Source organism: Frieseomelitta varia, unplaced genomic scaffold (genome assembly GCF_011392965.1).
Source record: "Frieseomelitta varia isolate USP_RPSP 00005682 unplaced genomic scaffold, Fvar_1.2 scaffold_400, whole genome shotgun sequence".
Taxonomy (NCBI): Eukaryota; Metazoa; Arthropoda; class Insecta; order Hymenoptera; family Apidae; genus Frieseomelitta; species Frieseomelitta varia.
The window spans coordinates 76,682-99,491 of NW_025110147.1; the positions used below are offsets into that span (position 1 = coordinate 76,682).

A 22,810-nucleotide genomic window follows, 5' to 3' on the forward strand; every position below is an offset into this window, starting at 1 on the left:
ATGATTCTTCCATTTGTTCGTTATTGCAGAGCGAAACAAATGTTAACTGATGTTGTTTCGTTTAGTATTATAATATTTTAATATTTTAATATTATCGATAACAATTTATTATATATCACTTAATATTATATTTTATATTATATTATAATTATATTATATTATAATTATAGTATTATATTATATTATAATATTATAATATTTTATATTATATTATATTATAATATTATAATATTTTATATTATAATATTAAGTGACATATAATAAATTGTTATCAATAATTATTAATAATACTTTGTTGTTATAAATAGAACGTAATAGAATAAATAATTTTACTTAGTGATATTGGTGAAAAACGTCAAACATTAGTTAATGTTATATATGACAGTTAATATTAGTATGTAATAAATTAATAATTTTATTACAAATAATATTTGTTACAGTATAATTTATTACATAAATACTAATATTATTAATAATTTATTATATATACTCTTCTATTATATGATATATATGTACTGTCAAATAAAATTTTATGTTTTTCACTAATGTCATTATATGAAAATGTTGACAATTGAAATAGCATATTTGTAACAGTTAATATAAATAAATAGTGTATAATAACTCAAATATTTCATTGTTATTATATTTATAAATATATTCATTAGAAATATGTTCATTATCACTATATTTGTAAATATAATTTTTAGAATGTATATTTGTTAAGACTTTCTTTATTTTATTGATGTATATTAATTATATGCTCTAAATGTTCTCGACCTTCTTTCCAAAATACTCTATATATTTCGCTTTCTCCTACATGTTCTGAAAAACAAGTTTCTTAGCAAAAATGTAAATTTCTGTATATAGTCAGAGAAATCCATATGCATCTGTCAAGTTTCAAATGTTTAAAGAAAAACAAGAAGTTTAAACGTTTATAGATAGTAATTTATTCATTGATTAAAATTATGTAAATTCTAAAAAAAATGACAACTTTCCTTATATTTATTTCTTGGGAAAGATAATTAAATTTTTATATTATTATATAATAAGATTATTATTAAAATTATAATTAGAATAAATTTCATTTTACTTAGTAAGCGTATATAAATTTTTATAAGATTATAATTTTAATTTATTTATAAGTTTTTTTGAAGAAATATAAGAAATATCATAGTATAAAATTAGTATTTTTGAAAAGATCTAATTTTAATTAATAAATTAATTAAACTCTATAAATATTCAAAATTCTTCTTTTTTTTCAAATTTTGATAGATATAAGTATATATGTAAATTTCTCTAATTGATTTATATATTAATTTACATTTAATAAATTCTTTTTTTATTTCATTAACTTGCTTAGTAATTCATAAAAATTTATGTTTGTAATACTCAATATTAATAACAAGAGATATTATATTAAATAAACTAACGAAATGTTATGTATTAGTATTTATGTACTGTCGATGTTAAATTAAATTAATTAAATGTCATGTTCTAAACTCATTCTTCAGAAGATTTGAAGCTAACATAAACGCAGAATTTTATAACCTACATGTTACTTTTATATACTTTTATATACTGTATACATGTTTATTTTTATATATTTACATGATTGAATAAAAAACAGATTGTTAAAAATATTGTTTGATTGTTACCTTATGATCTTTCAAAATAATTTGTTAGTATAATAGCTGTGCTATATTATAGCACATTGTCCTAATGATAGATGAGAGTAATTGTGATTTTGAGTGATTTATGACGCTTATCGAAATATAATTACATATGCACATATATGGGTATATTCATTAGCAAAACTTACTTCTTTACTTTTTGTTGTACCATAGACAGTGGTGGCTCGTGCATAGGAACTGAACTATCCCCAATTATTGTCGATATATAAATATATTTATTAGTTTATTTATATTTACTCATAATATTTATTTTTAATTTTATCGTCAACAATCCTACACAATTCTCTTATTTTGTATAATAAAAAATAATAAAAATTGAATGTATTTAACAGTACGTATGTATATTTATACAGTGTGTATGTATATTTTGAAAGTTGCATACTTCGACGATTTCAAGCCACCACTGACTATAAATAAATACTCAATATCTCATCCATGTGTAATTGCATGATAACTAATCTATCTAACTTATATTTATTTTGTCTAAATTTTAAAATAATAAATAAATATGTCGTCACAAAGTAAATGCAATAATTAAAACTCACCGAACGTTTTACAATAACACCAAGCGATTGTTACCTTTCGACATGGATGTAACGGCTGAAATAAATTAAATATGGCGTTATATACAATAATTAGTAACAAAATAATAATTGAAACTCACCAAACACGTTTTACGACAATGATACGACAATGATATACATGAATTGTAATCACACGGCTATTGATTCGCGACGTACACATAAGAACTGAAAGAATTAAAAATGGCGTCATGAAATAAATGCAATATTTTTTATTATTAATAATTGTAATCACACGACCATTGTGATTCTCGATGTAGATCTAAGAAATGAATGAATTAGTGAAATGAATTAAAAATGACGTTATGAAGTGAATCCAATATTTTTTATTATTAACAAAATATTTTTTATTAATGATAAAATAATGGATGAAACTCACCGACCGTTTCACAGTAATGGAGATGCCATTTGGAACTAAGCGACCGTTGACTTTCGATATAGATTCGATTAAAATCGATATTTTTTTTTTGGTACTACATACGGACACTAGATGGCATTTGTTTTCATTGTCTCGTTTTTTCCGGATTGGACACGCTTCAAATCGATATTAGATCTAATATATCCGGCATACTTGTATCGTGTTTCCGCAAATTTCTCCGTTAGCAGTATCGGTTCTATACGCTGGTTTCTATAACGACGTACGGTCTGTATGTTAATCAAGTGCGAATCCGAAAGTGTATTTTCATTCTAGTTCGTGAGATAGAAAATTTGCTGCTGTATTGCACGAAGGTTCAACCACCAAGGCGTACGACAAATGTGAGTCGCTTGCCTTTATTTTGATTCGAAATGCATTCTGGGAAATTTGAACGTTATTGTAGGAATAATTTAAAGCGCGAAATATCGAATAAATGTTAAATATTACGTCTACAACTGTGTCTGTCTGTCTTAACAAGTTTCATAAAATTAATGATGAAACAAATAAAATTTTTTAGGTGCCTGAGATCCACAAATTATTTCATTTGTCTATTTATTTTATTAAATGAAGAATTATGAAATAAGAGAGGAGTTTGAATTTGTAAACTGTACATAGCTTATCAATTTATCTAGTATTATTAGATGGTCAATCATTGTGCAAGAATGCCCATTAAAAAACAATTGAACTCAACCATAACCTACATATCTATTGATATTTATCTTTGCAATACATCAGTACAAGATAAATACTTTATTACAAAGCGTTCAACACTTGCTAATTGTATTATTATTATTAATAAGTATATTATAATGGTTTTTTTAATTTGTTGAAAGAATTAATTTTTTACATCTGAGTAAAATCAAAAGAACATAATTAGGTACTAATGAATGTTGGTTATGGTAGAATTGGAACATGAAGTTTAAAATTTTAGATATTAATGAGGTTCGAATAATAGAATAATGGAACAGATAAATAGTTTGTTAGACGAAGAATAATATTACTGCTTACATATAGATATTTGTTTACACATAATACCTGTTTATACGAAATAATCACGGTCTTTGAGTTGTTATTAACACGAGTTTCTCAACGTTATTCACACAGTGAACAATAGAACATTGCATTCGAAAGTTCAGAATTATTTTCCTCCATTGAAATATCAATATATCCTAATTATTTTAAAATACGTAAGTTTGTACATCTCTTTATAAGTTAATGAAATGGAAGTTAATTGATTCTCCTGACACTACTTTCGAAATATTTTTATTTTTATTATATTTTATGAGTACAGTAAAAATATTATCAATTTTGATGTTTCATATCAATTTAAATAAGATGTAGTAAAATTACTGTCATTGTAAACTATAAAATTATAAAAATACTTGTCAAAAAGTTTGAGATCCAAACTTGTGAATAAATAATTATTTTATTAGAAGAATTTTGATTTTGAAGTTAATTACTGCTTTCGATCATTACTTTCTTATTAATTCACATGCTGTTTCACTATACTCGTTTTAAATAAAGAATATGTCTTTGAACATAACAGTGCATTATTTTGTTAATTAAATTTACGAGTATAATATATAGTGAATCATTTAATTTAAGGGATCCTAGAAAACTTTCTAATAATAAATTAAAGAACTAAAATATAATTTTTAGACTCGTGTTAGTTTTGTAGCGAGAATACAATGTTTTATTTTTTATATATTGTTAATGTAAATTGAGCAAGATGTTCACATAATTGTGGACGACTGTATATTACTTCATATGACTGTATATTATTTCATATGAGAAACAGAAGACTCGAGACTTTTTTACACAATAATTTACCATCTAATAATTCAGATGCAAACACTTAAGCCAGTTCATATAATTTATAAAAATCATTTAATCTATTAAATGTTTCAACGAGTACTATGCTTTGAATATTTTATTCGTCTTTACACCTTCAAATTTCCTATGTATAAATATATAATTATTATTCTCTTATTAATTTATATATTTCTGACTCATCAAATACAATATAATTGATGTATAATGTTATTCATAATAATTGTCAGTATAAACCAACCAAAACATTTACGCATTTATGAGAAACAGTATATCTTATACTAATATCTTACCTCGAAAAACTTTCTATACAAAAACATTTTACACCTAGTCTAAAATTAATGGTTTTTGAATCCAAAACCTTTCTGCTTCTGCCAAAGTATATTGCACGTTACCAGAGATTGGTATTAACTTCTATAAAAACTCTGTATATTACTATTGCTACATTTTACTTACAATAGTAATTGTACTTATGAACAAGTACTTTGTACAATTATTATTATTTCTAAAAATCTTAATATTTAAAGAGTTCTTGGAAAAGACCAAGTGTTAGACACTGAGTTTTCAGTCATTACTGTATTCTAATACACAAATTCTACTTGGAACCAAAAATGATGTATCAGAAAAACGTATTTTTGCTTATCTATGTACTAGTAATCTCATACATATTAGGATTAGTATCTATAAGCTACTAATCTTATCTTAGAGGATTATAACATAATTACCATATAATTACTATATAATTACCATATAATTCCTATAATAGGATTAATATAATATCCGCAAATTTAAACAAGCAACATTTTTCTTCCTCCTGAAAAATCTGACGTTTCCTTTCCTTAGAGAGCTCTTTATTTTTATCTTGTCTGTTCATTCCCGAGTTTCGTCGAGTGGCACTTCTTGTTAGGCCGTTCTTGCACGCGGCAAAACAACCTCGAACGCGGCTAATGGGCCGAGCTCACGTCGCGGCTCGCTTAACGATCAAGTTCGATTTCTCTTGGCATCGTGGCTAACGCGTGTGCACACGCACGGTGAAAACCGTATGGGGTGCCATCGAAAATTATTGTCGTTTAGTTCGATACGTGAACGGACCACCTTCCGCGAGCCTAGTAGCTACCTATACCGTGTGACAATGACCGATCTCGATTCCGTTTGACCTTTATCTAGCGAACTGCGCGGCGGACGTGAAAGAATTAAGTGAAAATTCAAATCGGTATTGTCGTCTAACATTCTTCGAAATTCGCTAGAGACACGTGAGCGTAGATTTGTTTTTTTTTAAATTATTTCTTAATGTTAAATTTAACGATTGCGGCTGATGTAAATTTTATTACGATTCTTCTTTAGTGATAAAAGAGTTTCTTCTTCGTAGCAATACACAATAATGTGAGAATAGTTCTTTTTCTCTTCTAATAAATTTTAAGTGGAAAAATTTGGAAGTTTCAGTAATATTTGTATTAATAACACAAATCGGTCGTTATTTTAGTATGGTTATTCAGTGATACGGGGATTTCCTTTGACAACAATTAGGTGAAAGGATCAAGAATAGTGATAATGGAAAATTAGGAATTGTTTTAGTTTATAATAATAATATTTATTAACGTTACATACTGATAATAATATAATAATAATATAATATAATAATATAATAATATAATAATAATATTTATTAACGTTACATACTGATGTTAATATCTACATAACTTTATATTTTATCTGATTTTTAATTTATTTAAGAAGAAATATTTTTTTAAGGAAATCTTTTCAAAAATTTGTAGCCTTGCAGTAATAATTTTTAAGAATAATTTATTTAGATTGTGTTTAAAGGAAAATGTTTTGAAAGCATTTGAAAGAAAAACAACGTGCATCATGCCCGCAAATAAATAACCCGCATTAGGCGTTCCGTTTTAATTGCAGTGAAAGTGTCACACTTCGTGGCATAGTTGTTCTTAAAGATCGTGGCTTTTAACCAAAATTTACTTTGTTGATTACTGGTAGCATAATTACCAGCCAAATATCTATATCATCATTTTAGTCAAACGTTCATTCTGACGTCTTTCTACATCTCTTGAAAGTGAAAAACTGTCCAACTATTGCAAAAGAGCATGATTATATTTCCTTCAGAAGTCAAATTATAAATTAACAATGTCAAATAGCGCTTCAATTGATTGAAATAAAACTTAGTATTTGTTCATCCGTGTACACTTCTCCAAATTCAGTCAAATGATTAATTACGATGTTAAAAAGTTGTTAGTTGCGTGTGTATTTTAATTAATTAAAGTAAAATTTAATATTTTTCCATTGTCCACAGTAAATTATAAAATTTATTATTTACTTGTCGTCCCGAAATCCTCGAATTCTGAATCGAGTCGAGTAATTTAAATTTCTGTCTTTTTGGTCCTTGGTTTTAAGAATCCAACCAGGCCCAGGTATATTTTAGATTCTCGTACCTGTAATCTAGCAATATAAGTATATCTAGCAATATATCTGTCATTTCAGCTAGGTAGAACCGAGTCAATAATCAATAACAAATTGTCTGAAATAATTTACTAGCCTAATGAAATCATCAATCAAATCCAATTATTCCAATGGGAATAGGCGTTTTGGTCGTCTCTTTGTAGTTAAATGTTAATGAACCATGACTACTTTGTTTCACATCCAGAAAGCAATTAGTTAGTAAAAGTAAAAGGATCAACCGTTGTAAATTGCAATAGAGCTCTCTTTTACAAACATTTAAACATTTAATATTGATTGTTGTATTGATACAATAGAAGAATAGTTGCTGAATGACAATTTTCCATTTGCTAGCAGATAATCCTCTTAACGGAACATTTGAATACTAAAAAGATTTTATTCCATTTTTGTTTACCTGCAAAAGGTGAAAGGTAAAAGTATCAGTATTATTAAATTTAAAAATATTGCATAGTGTTAGTGGATAGCAATAATAATTGATAGAAAGCCAGAAAACGATAGATTTAAACGAAGATAACAATAGATAGCAAAGATTTAACAATATATAATTTATTTGAAAGATTTGATCCGTCAATGAATTTTTTTTTAAATATATTATATATTTTTATATTTTTCGAATATAATTAATATTAATTAAAATTAATATTAATATTTAATATTATATAAAAATATATAATAATATTAAATTTTAACAACAATATTAAATAATATATAATAATAATATTAAATATAATATAAGTTAATATTTAATATTATTATATTTTAAATTGAATATGTTATGAATATGCGTGCGCTGTGGTAAACAGTTGCATATTTTTAAAGTTTTGCTTCAAATTGTTTCATCATTTTAAAATTGCGCCCTTGGTGAAAGAAAAAAAAAAAGCGACAAAAGTTTTCTCTACACGTATCATACTATCCACATTTGAAATTGTCAAACGGGCGACGACCACGATAATAAAATTCCATCAAAGCAAATATAACAATCGTACATGATATAATATAATATACCAGTGGCAAACAAAATTCGACGTCCGAACACTCTGTCTGTTTTAAACATAGTGGCAAACCTATCAATTACGTTAATCCCGGCAAAGATTAAACGACTCTGTCGGGGGAAGAGCATTAATATTTTCACGTTGCAGTGGTTAGTCGCGCGACACCACTGAGAGACGAGAAGATCTCTCGTTATTAGTACGTAATATCAACGGTTAGGATCGACGTAACCATACCATTGCACGTTCAACTTTATTACTATAATCTGTACAATAACTGTACCCCTTGGTACTGTTACCACTATTACCAGATATCTTCGCCGCGTCTATCATCCGCGCCGGCTATTCAAATAATCCACAAACTCGAGTATCACTCGCCGACACCTCGTTATCATTCCATTTGCACGTTGGCCACGAATCCGAGGCCAGGGATATATATATATATACCCCGAATAAACCTGGCTGATCGGCACAGCTCGGTTCGGTTCGTTCGTCAGTGTTTGAACCAGGAAGAGAGAAGGCACTTGGTGCACTTTGTAGAAAGCATCGATCGCGTTGGTGGCTCGCTACACAATGTGTACGTACGTATGTACAAACACGCTGGCACGAGATCGTTCATCCGTTGCAAGAGCCGAGTCGATCGAGCAGCTTGATTGCGAATCGAACGAAACAACAGCCTGGAAGAGATAGCGACGCGAACATTTCGCGTGTAATCTGTTTGTATAACTGCGGCTTTGAATTTTGTACGTGTGCTGTCGGAAAGGGGGATGATTTGGAGAAGGGAAGAATGGGAGGAGAAATTATGTAATTGTTATTGAATGCTCTGCGTTTCGTAACTGAACGTTTAACGTGCCAAATTATGGTTAAAGTATAAAGTATTATTTTTTAATTATACTTAAAGTATAGAGTATTATTTTTTAATTATATTAAAGTATATAGTATATTTTTTAATTATACTTTATATTAAAGTGTAAAGTATATTTTTCAATTATACTTTATATTGAAGTATAAAGTATATTTTTTAATTATACTTTATATTAAAGTATTTTGAATAAAATTTATATTTTATTTATTTAAAATATTTTAAATAATATTTTAAATTATAACATGTTATTATATTTAAATATTTTAAATAATATTAATAAGTATGTAGTATATTTTTTAATTATACTTTAAATATTTTAAATAATAATAATAAGTATATAATATATTTTTTGAATTATATTTTATATTATATTTTTTAATTATACTTTATATTAAAGTGTAAAGTATATTTTTTAATTATATTTTATATTAATGTATATTAAAGTAATTATACTTTATATTAAAGTATTTTAAATAAAATTTATATTTTATTTATTTAAAATATTTTAAATAATATTTTAAATTATAACATGTTATTATATTTAAATATTTTAAATAATATTAATAAGTATGTAGTATATTTTTTAATTATACTTTAAATATTTTAAATAATAATAATAAGTATATAATATATTTTTTGAATTATATTTTATATTATATTTTTTAATTATACTTTATATTAAAGTGTAAAGTATATTTTTTAATTATATTTTATATTAATGTATATTAAAGTAATTATACTTTATATTAAAGTATTTTAAATAAAATTTATATTTTATTTATTTAAAATATTTTAAATAATATTTTAAATTATAACATGTTATTATATTTAAATATTTTAAATAATATTTTAAATTATAACATGCTATTATATTTAAATATTTTAAATAATATTTTAAATTATAACATGCTATTATATTTAAATATTTTAAATAATATTTTAAATTATAACATGCTATTATATTTAAATATTTTAAATAATATTTTAAATTATAACATGCTATTATATTTAAATATTTTAAATAATATTTTAAATTATAACATGTTATAATTAAATTATATATTTAAATATTTAAATATTTAATTATACTTAAAGTATAAAGTATTATTTTTTAATTATATTAAAGTATATAGCGTATTTTTTAATTATACTTTATATTAAAGTGTAAAGTATTTTAAATATACAATTTAAAGTATAACTTAATTTATAAGTTAAAGTACAACTTAAAGGAATTTTTTAAAGTATAAATAGTAGAGTTTTAGAATATTTATACTAATGTATAAAGTTACTTGCACTCCCGGTGAAAATTTAGGAATATGAGAATTTTCAAACAATGACAAATAAAGTAACTTTCATTACATTAATTAGATTTTTCATGTTGCTACAGATTTTTCTTGTTTTGCATATATATATGTATATATAACATGATAGTTGATACATTCGTATTTTTTTGCCAGGTTTGTGTTAACCTCATTCTTATTATATCTTTGATTAACAAATTAGGTTACAGATGTACGATGAACGTAATACAGAGCTAGCCAGAAAACGCGTATAATTAAATCGTAATAAATGCTTGACTTCCTGTAGCCGAGTACTTTCTTATCTAAAAGTTAATCGAGTAGCTGGTAACATAGGTGGTATATAGGCAATTATGTTCTCTTGAGCAAATAAAATGATTACTATTCCAATTATTCCAAATGGCAGAAATGGCTGCAGAAAGTACTTGGGGTCTCGATGTGAACTCAAAATAATACATAGCGGTTACCTCTCGAGATAAATATCGTGCAAAATAATTGGCAAGAAGGAGAACATACAAGTTATTCCTTATTTTCAGTTCAATCTGTAAGAGTGTTAATAGAGAAAAACATTTCCTTCTTATCTGCTCCAAATGAAATATAACGCTCTTGAGTTTAGCGTTACAACGTATATCGCAAATGGTAGGTGTACCTAGTTGAAATCAAGTATACTGTGTTCTAAGGTCAAAGGTGAGAGCTTTCAATGTAGCATACACTGTACAATAGACAGTTCGATTTTTCCCATGTGCAAATAACTTGTGCTCCCCTCTAATTATAAAACCATCTTATCGAACAAGTTTCTCGTGAAAAATAATCTAAATATAAAATTTGGAACGAAGTTTTTTCTTTTTTTGTTATGCCTGGAATAACATCTGCTCGATTGTACATTTGTAAATTCTCGACTTTCAATATAAAAAAAATTAATAGAACTAGAACGCGTGATAATTTCATTTTTGGGAGAATGTTCTACACACCGCATACAAATAAAATTAAATGCTTCACACATCAATTTCTGAAGCCTAATTCGTAAACAGAACTAACCGAGATACGGTACGTAGCGAGATATAATCACGTAAATTCCAAGCCAAGTACATGTACACTCGACGAGCTTTAAACTCTCTTTTCTCAAGAACAAACATACATCTCTGTACAAACGTTTTATCTCAAACTTTCAAACGTGCAAGCATCGCGTAAAAAATTATTTTTGATCAGTTGCAAAATTCTGGGATCCCCGGCGCTGTCTAACTTTTTATCTAATACAGTTGGAACGCGGATTTTGTGCATTTTAAAATTTTTATGAACATCACTGGAGAAGTGAGAACTTGACAAATATATTTGATTTATTTCCCGTATTTTGGATACTTTATATAGATATTTTTGCAACATTCCATTGTGCATATTTTCAACATTTTCCATAAATAGCATTCTAGTCATAATTTAACTATTTTATGTAATATTTATTTTAATCGGACATTTAATGCAATTTTATCGAAAACTTGATATATCTGTTACTTCGTTGCGTCGGTAGTAACAATTAATGAACAATTTTCTGCATTTTCGAGTTTCATTTTTAATAAATATCGATATTATTTAATAAATATCAATTTACTAGAAATTTGTTTGGCCTTGGAGTAATAAATAATTTATTTCAGAGGCTAAAATAAAGAGTACACTATTTTAGGCATTTTGTATTAGCTAAAAACAATGTCTTTGTTAATATATTCTACAATGTTTACTCAAGTTTAAATATTTAAAAAGACATGTACACTATTTTGTCCATTTTCATACCTTTTGTTTCCTGGAGCTAATCGATTTTTGCAAATGAACGACTTATATTTCAATCACTCTAGTGTATATCGTTGATTATTAATCAATGTCTATGCATGTTGACAATTAGATACAATAATGTCAAAAATAAATAAAACTTTGCTCAAAGGGCCATTATTTTCATTCTTCTATTTCCTCCGTGTGCAATTTGTCTCGTACTAGTATTAATTATCAATTGTTTCTAATATTATTAACGAACAGGCATATGCACTTCAAAAGTCACTTCGCAGAGACTTCGACCGCTCGATTATGACATTTATTTACTCATTTTATCAATATCCAATTAACAGTACACGCCGAGCCGTTTATTTTGAAAGCGGCATAATTCACTTGACGGTTAGTTTAGAAAAATGGCGTATCGTTAACGCCCGTGCAAAAGTTATTCGTTGCGGAGAAAGGCGCAAGTAAACGCGAGACAACGGAATACAGTCTCGCGTTTGGATCCTCTCGGAAGTTAACGTCAAGTTTCTCTAGCGACTTGCAAATAAAAAAAAAAAAAAAACTATTGAGATTAAATTAAATTTAGAAGTATCCAAATACTTTTGCGCGCGATCGTGTTGTTGGGAGAGCGCCGCGTGCTCTCCGTGTGCTCCTCGTGCTAGTGGGACCTTGTTTCATGACCCACATAAAGCAAGGCCGTTAACACTACTCGCGACTCGCGCGCGTATGGGTGCGGGCCCCCAACAAGCCTACTCGCCACTCTATGGGACCCCACGTGCCCCCACCGTTCACCGTTCAGCAGGCCCCGAGACGTGCTCTTCCGATATACGCTACCTGCATATACCTGCGTCTACCTGTATTACCATACGTCACGTGCGCATACGTGCGCGTGTGAGATGAACCGGAGACGATGGACACTTGCTGGTGTATGCGAGAAGAGTGAATCTGTGTGTGTGTGTGTGTGTGTGTGTGTGTACGAAATGCGTGTACGCGTTTGCAACGAGAGAGAAGCTCGAGGAGCGTCTGTAGTAAAGGTTAGCCATCGTCGAGACCATCGCGGATAATTTCCCTCTATCTCTTTCTCCACAGATTATGCGCCGATGCATATGTATGTAGAAACCGGAATCCGTATTAATTGGTCGAGAAATTTTATTAGGAATTGTTTCGCCGTTGCGACCACGTGTATATACGCGAGCTTCGTGTAGGAAGAAGAAAGGCGCGATGTTGATCTTTGATACTCGTAGTGATTCCTGAATGTATATTTCTAAGAGAATCTCTCCAGTTGTTGAACTATAAATAATAACGAACAGATCGATGTGAGCACGTTTCGTGCCATTTCTAATATGGACAACTTTGTTACATGAGAAAGAGCTTGTTCCAAAATTGCAATATTTCCTCAGTTTCAAGTGTATTTAAGTATAACCCAGGTAGAACAAACAATAAATTTATTACTTCTCAATAATTTCTATTTGTAGAGTCCAAAAATAAAGCGACGAATTGTTGTATACGGTGTTGGTCACTCGTTATGGTCCGCCAATCGGTTGCCAGCGCAAGTGGTTAACCACTTGCGCTGGAAAGAGTTTGTCCCAAAATTGCAATATTTCCTCAGTTTTAAGTATATTTGAGTATAACCCAGGCAGAACAAACAATAAATTTATCACTTCTCAATAATTTCTGTCCGTAGAGTCCAAAAATAAAGCGACGAATTGTTGTAGACGGTGTTGGTCACTCGTTATGGTCCGCCAATCGGTTGCCAGCGTAAGTGGTTAACCTCTTGCGCTGGAAAGAGTTTGTCTCAAAATTGCAATATTTCCTCAGTTTTAAGTATATTTAAATATAACCCAGGCAGAACAAACAATAAATTTATTACTTCTCAATAATTTCTGTCCGTAGAGTCCAAAAATAAAGCGACGAATTGTTGTGTACGGTGTTGGTCACTCGTTATGGTCCGCCAATCGGTTGCCAGTGTAAGTGGTTAACCTTTTGCGCTGGAAAGAGTTTGTCCCAAAATTGCAATATTTCCTCAGTTTTAAGTATATCTGAGTATAACCCAGGCAGAACAAACAATAAATTTGTTACTTCTCAATAATTTCTATTTGTAGAGTCCAAAAATAAAGCGACGAATTGTTGTATACGGTGTTGGTCACTCGTTATGGTTCGCCAATCGGTTGCCAGCGCAAGTGGTTAACCTTTTGCGCTGGAAAGAGTTTGTCTCATAATTGCAATATTTCCTCAGTTTTAAGTATATCTGAGTATAATCCAGGCAGAACAAACAATAAATTTGTTACTTCTCAATAATTTCTATTTGTAGAGTCCAAAAATAAAGCGACGAATTGTTGTATACGGTGTTGGTCACTCGTTATGGTTCGCCAATCGGTTGCCAGCGCAAGTGGTTAACCTTTTGCGCTGGAAAGAGTTTGTCTCATAATTGCAATATTTCCTCAGTTTTAAGTATATCTGAGTATAACCCAGGTAGAACAAACAATAAATTTATTACTTTTCAATAATTTCTATCCGTAGAGTCCAAAAATAAAGCGACGAATTGTTGTATACGGTGTTGGTCACTCGTTATGGTCCGCCAATCGGTTGCCAGCGCAAGTGGTTCTTCCTCAGTATATTTAAATATAACCCAGGCAGAATAAACAATAAATTTATTACTTCTCTTATAATTTCTATCTGTAGAATCCAAAAAGAAAGCAACGAATTGTTGTAGACGGTGTTGGTCACTCGTTATGGTCCGCCAATCGGTTGCCAGCGTAAGTGGTTAACCTCTTGCGCTGGAAAGAGTTTGTCTCAAAATTGCAATATTTCCTCAGTTTTAAGTATATTGAAATATAACCCAGGCAGAACAAACAATAAATTTATCACTTCTCAATAATTTCTACTCGTAGAGTCCAAAAATAAAGCGACGAATTGTTGTGTACGGTGTTGGTCACTCGTTATGGTCCGCCAATCGGTTGCCAGCGCAAGTGGTTAATACTTGGGACGCTCCGCGGAAAATCAGTGTCGCTGTTACGTTCATCGAAAAACCAAAAGCAATAAATGACACGAAGTAAACCGAAAGTTAAGCGGGGTGGGGTGGGAAAAAAAGTCAGGTCCTGGGTCCTGTTGGTGCGCTTACGTTAAGCGTTTATAGCGTGCGCGCTGAATGCACATCCGTGTGCGAGTGTGCGCGCGTGGCTGGACAAGTTAGTAGGTCACACGTACGTGCCGTGCACACATCGAGCATCGAGCATGTTATCATCATCCAGTGTCCGTGGAGAACAACTCCGTGTGACTCCAAACGAGGCTTCCACAGAGGCTACCTTGATCTTGACTGGACGCAAGGTCCATTTCGCTGTCGTCGTGCATTCAATATGGCATTGCTCCTATCTGCTTTCGCATTGTCCGCATTGCCGCCGCATGTTGAACGGACATTATGCGTATTAGACGGTTAAATGGGAAAAGTTTCAGAAGTTATTGCACGTTTGCGAACTTTCCGTTAAACACGCTCGCACTACATCTAATAGAGAAGCAAATATTATAACGACTGTTATCTCCGCGAGCTTACTTTATACATTAGTGAGACAACGCAAATTTGTTGCATCTACGATTTGTTAATCTCGCTCTTTCTTCATCTCGTTGACAACAAATTGCGTATAAGGATAACCTGTGTTGTGCTTGTCGTATAATATTACGTATGCAATGAATATAACATAAAATGTAATAGTATACAGAGCGTCTCAGCTGAACGGAATCTGTTTTTTTATTTGTTGCTTGAAAATTCTATTTGTTTCTTTCTCAATGAATGAGGTTACTTTTTTTAATGAAATTTTTGAATATAACATAAACTGAAATCTTCAATAATTACATTTTGAAAATTATTATTATTTGTGCTAGTTTACGTAACGAAATAATTAACTAAAATTTGCATATTTTTAAAAATGATGAATGTTTTTGAAGATGGACGTTTAAGATGAAAAAAAAAATCACTGTAAAGTAATCGAAATTAAAAATTCTATTTGTTAGTGAGTTAAAATTTTTAAATTATGTTAAAACAAGTATCAATTTTCGAATATCGAGTAGGCGAGTGTAAGCACACTTAGTGCCACCTGGCGGGGACGTTCTGTACTAAGAAAGAAATCGTGAAAGAGATTACAAATACGGTAAATTTGCATAAATCATTATGCAATAGAATCGATGATCCTCGTCTTATACGTATGTATCTGGTTTTTGCATTCGTGCAGATACTGTCACGAAGGTCAAAATTTGAATATCCAAATGATTCCTTATTCCACTGTGTGTTTAAGAACTTCTGTGTTCTCCACAGCAAATAACGTCGGTATTATAGTAAATTATAGCAGAGAAATATCTATATTTAATGAAAACTTGCAAACGATATGTTTTATCAATATTCGAGAAATAAATTATTAAATAAACTTTTCATAAAAGTCATTCACATTAAATTAAGATACATAGAGGAAATATACTGCCAATGTATCCATTTTTTGTTCCTGAAAATATTTTTATAAAATATCATTTCTTACAAGTAATATTTCTATCTGTTCTTTGTCTGTATCAATTAAATCTCTTGATAGAATTTGGCTTATGAGAATCTTTATTCTTGATAGAATAAAGAATATTTTTAATATATTTTATATTAATACAGATACAAATAATTTTTAATATAAATTACACTTTCGATGTAACTTCCTCACAAAAATATTCAGGTAATTAAAATAACAGTTTTCTTCAGACAAGAAGGTTTATCAATTTTCATTAATTTCAAACAATATGATTATTATCATTTCACAAAAAACTTGAAGTAATTTTAAAATGACAATGGTTGATTTTAATATAATGTTTGTTATATACAGGAATTGATTTCAATGTATTATTTGTTATCATCAAGCAATAGTAAGCAACATATAAACAAATCTCTCAATTTTCAATCAGGAACATTTTCCACGGTGAACTTTATTTGCAAAATTTTCATTCAAAATGCTTCAAGTTTAATTCCAAGAACACTCTATGCCGCAAATATTGATCATCTTCTAAATAAAACATTTAGCAATAGAATTATATCTTTGATTAAAAAAAAAAAAAAAAAAAAACAGAAAAAATCCTCGCTGGCCCTTTGTAAGAATTCGCGAGGTCGATGCCTACGGAGAAGTTCCTATTCTATTGATTGACCTGGATCTGCTGAAGATCTGTACACTGCGGAGTGCCGTGATTCGCGTTCTCCGCCGGTTTTGCACGCGATCTGTAATTATTGACTAACTCGTAGCGGTCACGATACTTGCCTGAACGTTAGTCCCTGCAAGTTTGAGCAGGTTCCCGCCGTATCTGGGTCATCAAACGAGAGAAAAGAGAGAGAGAGAAAGAAAAAAGCAACCGAAGGAGATGTTTCAGATTTTCAAGAATGTTTTTTTTCTTTCCTCTTTTATTGGTCTTCAAATCTTCCTTGTACAGCAATGGTGACAATATATCTTGGATTCTTTCGCGTGTATCATGATAAACGAGCGGCTTAGGTTCTAGCTAGACACCAAAATACATGGGTAATCATCAAAGTGTTCAGTCCAGACGATTCGTTAATATATTATATATTAAACTTCTTTTTTCTAAAAGAAAAAAAAAAAGAAAAAAAGAAAAAACTTCCGTACATGCGTAGAAGAGAAACTGTGTATGAAAATACAGAAGAAACATACCGTATCCGGGGTGTACATACGTATGGCACGTTCCTGTTCAAGAGATGCATATCATTAATTTAGATGCGACTATAACGAAGTTGTAGGGCCTTTCAATCTTATTCTCGGCAAGCAGAAAGCGGCGATGGATTTAAATAGATTCAAGCGTTACATCGTTCGTCACGAGTACATCATAATATTTTATTTCAACTTTGTAAATAAAAAATTATGGAGATTTCGTTTAAAAAGTTTCCTTTCTCTCTACTTTAAAAAGCGCCCCGAAGTCTCTCAGATGTATTTATAAAATTATCATCTCAGTGTCTATTTTGTGCGAGTTTTATATTATTTTCATCAGCTTTGTCGTAATATTCTCTCGAAGGCTTGATTCTTCTTCCCTTTTTAAACAAAGTGACAGTGTATTATTTAAAAAATTCCGCTCTCACACCAGAAATACCTCTCGCTTTCCTCTACGCTCTAAGTAACACACTCGAGTGAATCGATAATCGTGAATAATTGTACCATGCCTCGCCAAGTGTAGTCTCGATGCAACTAATAATCAACCTGAACCTCAGACTTATACGATCAATAGGGCACCTAACTCGACATTTAACTCGAATCAAACTCGCCCGTTCCGATTTCTTTAAATCTCAGCAACTCGATAGTACATGTATGTATATCCTCGCAAATTCTTCCACGTTTACATACCCGTCCGCGCTTCGTTTCTGTTAAATCAATACAACGACGGATACAACTAAAGTTTACTAAAGAGACTCTCGTCGATTGAACAAAACGAGCATCTCGCAGCTATATCTCCCGAACGATTTGAACTTGCCTAGCGTTTCAAAATTGTCTAACAAACGCGACGTAGATGGTTGTTAATTCTGTCGTTAATTCTCCATCAACTCGCCGACATTGTCGACGATCGTAGAACCCAAGACAGAGCCCAGAATGAAAGAATCTTCCGGCTACCGCGCGTCTCTACTCCTTTTAGGCCAGCTGTTCAAACGATAACGCCTTGCTGAGCGAGCAACTGCTTCCTCTGATGAAGACTCGGCGACTCGCCCTCCATCTCCGCGACGGTTTTAACGCCGTCGAACGACTTGGAGGTCTTCAGATTATTCAGAGCTTTCAAGCAGCTGCTCGTGGTCATTTCCAAAGACTTGGAGCTCTTCAGCGACGCGTTCGCCAATTTCTTGATTGTCTCCGAGATGGGACACTTGATGAAATCGGCTCTCTCCCTCTCCTTCTCTTTGATCCTCTGATTGTTCTCCACGGCCAACAAACTGTCCTTCGCCTCCTCTTCCTGTCCACTCTCCTCCCCCTCTTCCTCCACCTCTTTCGCTGCGTCCTTCGAATCCTCGTTTTTCACTGTTTCACTCTCGAGAAGTTGATCCTTGTTGTTGCTCTCCTCCTCGTCCTTTCGCTCGTCTTGGCTCAACAGAGACTTGGGCGGCGCCTCGACGTAGCCGCTCTCGTCGCTGTCCACTTCCTCGTCCAACGAGTCCAGGGTCAAGAAAGGGGACTCGTCGTTCTGCAGCAAGTCGTGGCTCATCCTGCCCGGGTATTTCTCCATTACTCGTCTCTCCTGCGGGTCGTCCAGCCTGCGTAGTATCTCGCCCCTCGGCCTGTAGTCGACCACGTCGTCGAAGTCCTCGGCGTCCTCGAAGTCGAACACGTGCGAGGCTGGGTCCTCTATCTCCTCGTCTTCCTCCTCCATCGACTCGTCCTCCTCGTCCTTCCGCGACGGGAACATCTCTCGGCCGGTGTGCACGATATTCCGACGGTGAAAACGCGGACTGCCGGCGCAGGTCATGAAGTTTGGGGAACCGTCCGAGTTTCTTCGTGGGCCTGCACCTCGCACCACCGCCTCGTTCGCGAACATCACTCTTCTGTCCATTCGTCCGTGCGGCGTCTCCGCTGTCTCACCTGCAACGTGTACGTATTTACGTTAAAAAGTGCACGAGAGTGTAGAATTTGTTTTTTTATTTACTTTTTTTTTCGCACGTAAAATAGTGTCTACTGTTAATTACTCATTTACTGTCGCGCGTGGAATTCACCTCGAGTCTACTTGATTAATCTCCGAACTCGATTTTCTGGAAAACGAGCGATTTTCTCAAATCAAAAAATTTCGTTCTGTTTTTTTTTTTTTTTTTTTTTTTTTTTTGAAAAAATATATAGATATGTGAAAAGGGAATGAAAAGGGTGATCCATTTAAGTGAGGTCATTAAATGTCACACTGCGATGATGCAAAAAATATTTTTCACCTAGCACGAATGGTGTCGAGTGAAGAATTTTCTTTTCAAGGTCATTGATGTTTTGTCTCATACAGTCATACATTTTTTGTTGCATCGTGTAACTAATAAAGAAATACGTTCACGATACACGACCTTGAAAATTTAAGTTTTCCGTGTAAATTTCTTTCTCTTAAAAGTAAAAGTAAAACTTACGTTTTCAAGATCATGTTCTTTACATATCTGAATGTATTTTTTTTTATCAGTTACACGATGCAATAAAAAAAAGTATAGTTGTAGAAGAAGCATCAACAATCTTGAAAATTTCGAAGAAATGACATTGAAAAAAATATTTTCTTAGCATTTCAATACCATTTCTGTCAGGCAAAAAAAATATTCTTTTGCATCGTCATAATTCGAAAAGATTATTTAAGTGGCCTTAATTACTTTGAACATCGATCGAGGTATACATGGAATTTATACTATTTCCTACGAGAATCGATCAAGTATTGATGCAGTAAAAATTGTAAATTATAAATTGCACGTGCAATTTTATTATTATAATAAGTACTGAATATTAAAAATTTTAAAACTTTTGAGTTTATATTGCACTTGTAACAAGCACTGAATATTAAATTTGAATATTGAATATTATATTATAATAAGTACTGAATACTAAAAGTTCTGAAACTTTTGAGTTTACATTGTGCATTATGTGTTTATATTGTATATAAATTTCGCGTATCATTAAAACAGAACATAACATACATCAGGTCTGAACAAGCTTAATCATTATTTTGACCATATATTAATACAATAATTTATATATATACATTTACATAAAAATTACTGTTATTATACTCACACACGTATAATAATTAAAATCGTAAAGGATTTGCGTCATTGATTAGTCAGGTTATTCCAAATTGCTTGAATTCAAGCAATTTCACAAATTAATTAAATGATGAATATTCGAGTAATGAGATGACGTGGGTTATATAACGAGTCAACAGTTTTAAAATATTCTAATAATAATTCGCTGTAATTACACGTCCCCATGTGATGCGAAATTATCTTTTTAAAATTAATCTTTCATATACAGAGTGTTCCAATTTAATCTGCATGCAATTGTCTCAGAAACTATTTGAAAAATGTCTCAAATACATTCTTTTTTTCTTTCCTGTTTCGAGGAGGCAGTAATTTGGTGGACTTAGTTTGTCTATATATTATTTTTATTTTTTATTTATATATATAATCCTTGCCTAGGCGGCTTAGGATGGCTTCCGGTTTACAATGTGTCTGCATTTTTCTTATTTTCTACTCTTATAACTAATCCTTAGTGTCTACGTCTTATGAATCTAATTTGCCTTTTGCTCATTGCACTTGCAGGAACTATAAAAATAAAAGTAAAAAGGTAAAAGTAAAGCAAAAGGTAACGGGTACAACAATGTGAAAAATAAAAAGAGCTTTCTACTGCCTTCTATTATTTCTATTATCTTTTTCTTTGGTATAGTTTGTCTCTATATAACGTATAGGAGATACGAAGGTCGCTATTATTTTTTCAAGTACAGTTATGCAATGCTTTTTGCATATCAATCGATACAGCAGGTCGTTCTCCACAAAAGTAGTATTAACTTATCTACGTTATCTAAAAGTACCATTAGTTTAAGAGAAATTTTTTTACAAAATCGATGAAAGACAGTATACGAGTGCAAGAATTCTGCTCTTTCATACGACAGATTTGACAAAATTGAAGTTAAATTTTCGATATACATAGGATAATGCTTTTTTTTTTTTTTTGACATAAAAAGAAATTACATAACTATACTTGGAAAAAAAATAGTAACGACCTTCGTATCTCTTACACGTGTCTATGTACACCAAATTACTGCCTTTTCAAAACAGGAAAAAAAGAAAAATGGATTTGAAAAATAGTCGCGTAGATAACTGCACATTATAGATTAAATATTAATATTATAAATTAAAATGAGACAGCCTGTATATACATAAGCATATCTTTCTTACTATTTGACTTCGTTTTAATAACAAATTTCCCAAAATATCAACTCAAAGAATGTATGTACATATATTTGAAACAATATTCTCCTCAAGAGTGAGGTATTTTCATTCTCTTGCAATTGTTCGACCATGTCGCGCAACTACCTGTACCTGTGGCGTGATGATCCTCCGGGCCAGGAGCTCTTTCCTCGCTGGTCGCCGTGCTGGCTGTCTCACATCCGCTGGAGATACTTCCGTTCTCGTCGGAGGACTCGCGATTCAAAGCGTCGAGCAGCCGAGCGAGCCTCCAGCTGTCTTGGTCTTGCCAGCTGCGTGCCACGTTCTCCAACGTCCTCAGCTCATCCAGGATCCTCTGCTGCTCGATCTCCTCAGCGACGATGTCCTCCTCGATCGCCGACAGTTTCGGCGCGCTTTTCGATCGCTCGAGCGGCGGCCGGTAATTCTGACCGCCGGTGCTGAGAAGTAGCTTCCGCCGCGGTAACGAAGGATTCTCGTACAGAGCGTTTGCCAGCGACAATCTGAAAACGACGAGATTCGCTGGTGAACGTTCAATTTCCTTTTTACTCTCTTTCACGACGAATTAAGGTTGAGAGAAGTATAGATGAATGAGAAGGATTTAATCCTTGGCCGGAATTTCATTATTATTATTATTATTATTATTTAATATTATTATTATTATACATTATTTAATATTATTATTATTATATTATTTAATATTATTATTATTATTATTATTAAATATTATTATTATACATTATTTATTATTATTATATTATTTAATATTATTATTATTATTGTTGTTGTTGTTGTTGTTGTTGTTGTTGTTCTTTTCATTGATGTTCAAAGTTGCAAATGTACATTGAGTTATTAATAGAGTGGGGATTTTTATACATTTTAAAGGAAATTAGAAGACAAAATGTACAAAATAATATATATAGCTTTACAAATGTAAAGCTTTATTATCGTCTTCTATCATTTATATCTTCGTT

At 31.2% G+C, this 22,810-nt stretch overlaps 1 protein-coding gene across 3 annotated transcripts in view; it reads right to left on the reverse strand.

Moving 5' to 3' along the window:
• Positions 1-17,290: 17,290 nt before the first annotated feature.
• LOC122531480 overlaps positions 17,291-22,810 on the reverse strand; it is an 81,676-nt gene continuing 76,156 nt past the window's right edge. For 2 of the 3 annotated variants that reach the window (XM_043659428.1, XM_043659427.1), the window contains exons 4-5: positions 21,966-22,339; positions 17,291-19,497 (exon numbers count right to left, since the gene is read on the reverse strand). In XM_043659428.1, coding sequence (XP_043515363.1) covers positions 18,572-19,497; positions 21,966-22,339 — 1,300 coding nt within the window. In that variant the 3' untranslated portion in view covers positions 17,291-18,571. The remainder of the gene's footprint in view (positions 19,498-21,965; positions 22,340-22,810) is intronic. The other variant, XM_043659430.1, reaches the window with a different exon arrangement.